The sequence below is a fragment of the Hakea prostrata genome, chromosome 7 (genome assembly GCF_041222555.1).
Source record: "Hakea prostrata isolate BN-2017 chromosome 7, UWA_Hpros_2, whole genome shotgun sequence".
NCBI lineage: Eukaryota > Viridiplantae > Streptophyta > Magnoliopsida > Proteales > Proteaceae > Hakea > Hakea prostrata.
This window is the reverse complement of record NC_142606.1, coordinates 11,941,027-11,943,925: the sequence shown is the minus strand read 5'-3', so window position 1 is coordinate 11,943,925 and position 2,899 is coordinate 11,941,027. Positions and strand designations below refer to the sequence as shown.

The 2,899-nt window shown below is 39.3% G+C and overlaps 1 protein-coding gene across 1 annotated transcript; it reads right to left on the bottom strand.

The window, feature by feature from the left end:
• On the bottom strand, positions 1–2,014 carry LOC149009797 (F-box protein PP2-B10-like). The gene is made up of 3 exons (XM_089162223.1): positions 1,580–2,014; positions 1,315–1,433; positions 1–824 (listed from the first exon to the last, which is right to left on the bottom strand). Exons 1-3 carry the CDS (start codon positions 1,868–1,870, stop codon positions 398–400), a joined length of 837 nt encoding a protein of 278 aa, XP_089018349.1. The 5' UTR covers positions 1,871–2,014; the 3' UTR covers positions 1–397.
• Between the last annotated feature and the right edge of the window lie 885 nt (positions 2,015–2,899).

Sequence of the window (2,899 nt, the reverse complement as noted above, 5' to 3'; positions counted from 1 at the left end):
GGCAACAGTGTGACGCCAACTCCTATCATGTATTCATCAATGTAAATCATACACATTTTTGAAAAAAAAATCATCTCCATCAAATTTCTTAATCTCTAAAGCCTCAATTAAATAAATACACAAAACTTACCCACTAAAATAATCAACATATTTATCAAAATTAGAGTTATTATCTCCATTGTTTCCTAACTTCCTAATTAAGATAACCTCCTAATTCTAATAAAACAAAACACTTTCTTGCAATGCATTGGACATTGGAAGTGCAATCAATCGTTATTACTAACATAATTAAAACTCAATACCCAAACAGAGGATATAAACATTAACTGACTTGTGTGCCCCAACTTAGATTAGATTGACTCAACATGACCAATGCAAACAAACCAAACAAACATTTTCAGTGAATATTTTTGGGCCTAAGTTCAATGCCTTGTATAATGAGACCAGATTTCCAGTTCAGACGGTTGCCCTCCATGAGAGTCATCTCCACCTGGCGATCTTCACCGCTTTCATTGAAGAAGTCACCCATCTCTATCTCCAACCACCCATATTCTCTCTCCTGTGGTATTTGTTCCGGCTGTAGTGGTGGATGTTCAGGATTTGCTTGCGCAGGATTCAGATAGACAGTCCTCCTCCTGTCTTCATTATTCTCACCGGCCAAGTTGACTGAGACGTCTGCAGGAGACTCTAGTCCGTGGGATTCGTCAGTTAACTTGAACACCAAATAAGCTCCGTACCTTGTGTCTGGAGACAGCAGTCGTGCTTCCATCCTCCCGCGGATTTGAAGCAGATTCACACTCAAGAGCTCAGCCACTTGTGGAAACCTGCATATATATAACATGTAGAGATGAACATGTCATATATGAGAGTAGTTACAAATTAGACCACCCTATCCTTGTTTGAATTGTCTGCAACATCAAAAAAAACGCAGTAAAAAACAAGAGTAGTATTGAACTCGATGCCTGTCCTGTTTAAGTTGGGCCGAAAGTGCCCACCATTAGCTAACTAACTAACTAATGATGAGTGATGATCGAGCTTATACAATTTTGACATCTAGAAATTAACTGATCTCGATTCTTGGAGTCCAATGTACCAATCAAAACAACTAAAAGGATAAGATTTATTCGAGATAGATAAATTGAATCCGTCCTCGATCTCCCTCAAACTGCAACTAAAACGATAAGCTTTACAGATCTATCTGTCAAGGCAGATCCGAAACCCTGCAACTCAGAGACGACGATGACCAGGAGGTTTTTAGCTAATTAAGTAGATTTTTCCTTTTCCTTTTCCTTTTGAGGTGTGAGAGAGAGAAACCTGGATTCAGGGTAGGCTCTCCATCTCCAACATTGAGGCGTATCACCCCTCTCAATGGTAAGCGCTCCGGCGGCAACCATATAACACTTTTTCCCACTGCATTTGTCCAACCAGAAGCACTGCGACAACACAACACAACAAACAGTAGCGTGCAGGGTTGTTACCTATAGAATAGGAAAGCTATTAAACAAAATTGAATGAGAAATCATCCAGTGTGAGTGTGAGTGTGAGTGTGAGTGTGAGTGTGATGTGGTTAAATTATTACCTTGGAACGGTTATCGATGAGAAGGGGATAATCGGATAGATGGAGAAAAAGTGCCTTCTTAGACAAGAATTCGAGCACCGGCGGCGGCGGAACAGCTGAGGATAGGATCTGGTCGATATTGGAAGGTAAGAAACTCAGCCAAAGCCAATTAGAATCGGCCGCCGATTGGAAATTCGAAGAGACAAGAGACGATCTGCATGCATCTGGAGGAGATGTGAATGATAGAATCACCGAGATACAATCATAGGGAAGCTGGTCCAAGGTAGAGACTTCATCCATCTCGAACTCCATTTTTTTCTTCTTCTTCTTCTTCGAAATCTGTCTCGACCGCACTTTTGTTTCCACCGGAATGGGAATGGTAATGGTAATGGTAATGGGAAGAAAGAAAGCTGCTTTCTCGCTTTATATTAAGTGAGTGTTCTTCAGTTCTCGGCAGCTGCTACCCAATGTTGAGTTTCTTCGTAACTTCGTTGCTATTGGCTAAGGGAAGGTTCCTTCCTTTTTCCTGTTTTCGTTTTTTTCTTGTTTCTTCGTGGCCAAGGGGTTAGACGCGTCAAAAGTACAAAGAAAAAGAAGAAGAAGACAAGAAGAAGACTAGGACTTTACAAGACACTTCCCTCGAGGTCTTTTTTTAAATTTCCTCTAAAATGCTCACTCGGGTTTTTGTGTTTTTGTTGCAATTTCTTTCTAATAGTAGAATAATTTTCCCAGAGACGAACCCTTTCCTTATTTGTGTTTAGCTCATGTTTCCTAAAGAGATCATTTTTTTTTCTTCTTCCGGGAGAAAACAAAAGCTTCTGGTAAGGGTAGTTGAGATGCTTGAGAAGCTAACATCTCTGAAATGCTCACAGATTAATGAGTCAATGACCATGTCCGATAATAAAAATCTTTCTTTTATGTTTTTAAGGGCCCAGAAAACAGAAAGGAACATAAAAGAAGCTTTTGCAAAGAAACAAGTGAGGGTATGCTTAAATTTAATAACTAAGTTAAAACTAGTGCATTGCCAGTTCAAGTTGTTCATACCTCATGAACTTTAATCTAACAAAACTAAATAAATAAATAAAACCCTTCAAAAGGTCTCTTTGTGTATACCTTGTAGCCAACATTGCCAATATGGTGAAATCCCATCAAAGGAAGGAAAGAATAAAGTCATGATTTTCCAATTTTATTCTCAACCTTCAACATTGGAGGTAGAATTGATCAATGGGTTTCTCTTCTTTTCTTTTACTTTTCTGCCGCTTGCCTTTGAACAAATGGTGGTGTCCCTCCAACCATGCTAAAGAGCATTGTTGAAAAGGTAAAAGAAAAGCCAAATAAGTC

Coding starts and splice junctions, on each gene's coding strand:
- LOC149009797 (XM_089162223.1), bottom strand. CDS start 1,870: ATGGAGTTCGAGATGGATGAAGTCTCTACCTTGGACCAGCTTCCCTAT. Junction 1,434..1,579: donor TCATCGATAACCGTTCCAAG/GTAATAATTTAA, acceptor GTGTTGTCGCAG/TGCTTCTGGTTGGACAAATG. Junction 825..1,314: donor AGAGCCTACCCTGAATCCAG/GTTTCTCTCTCT, acceptor ATATATATGCAG/GTTTCCACAAGTGGCTGAGC.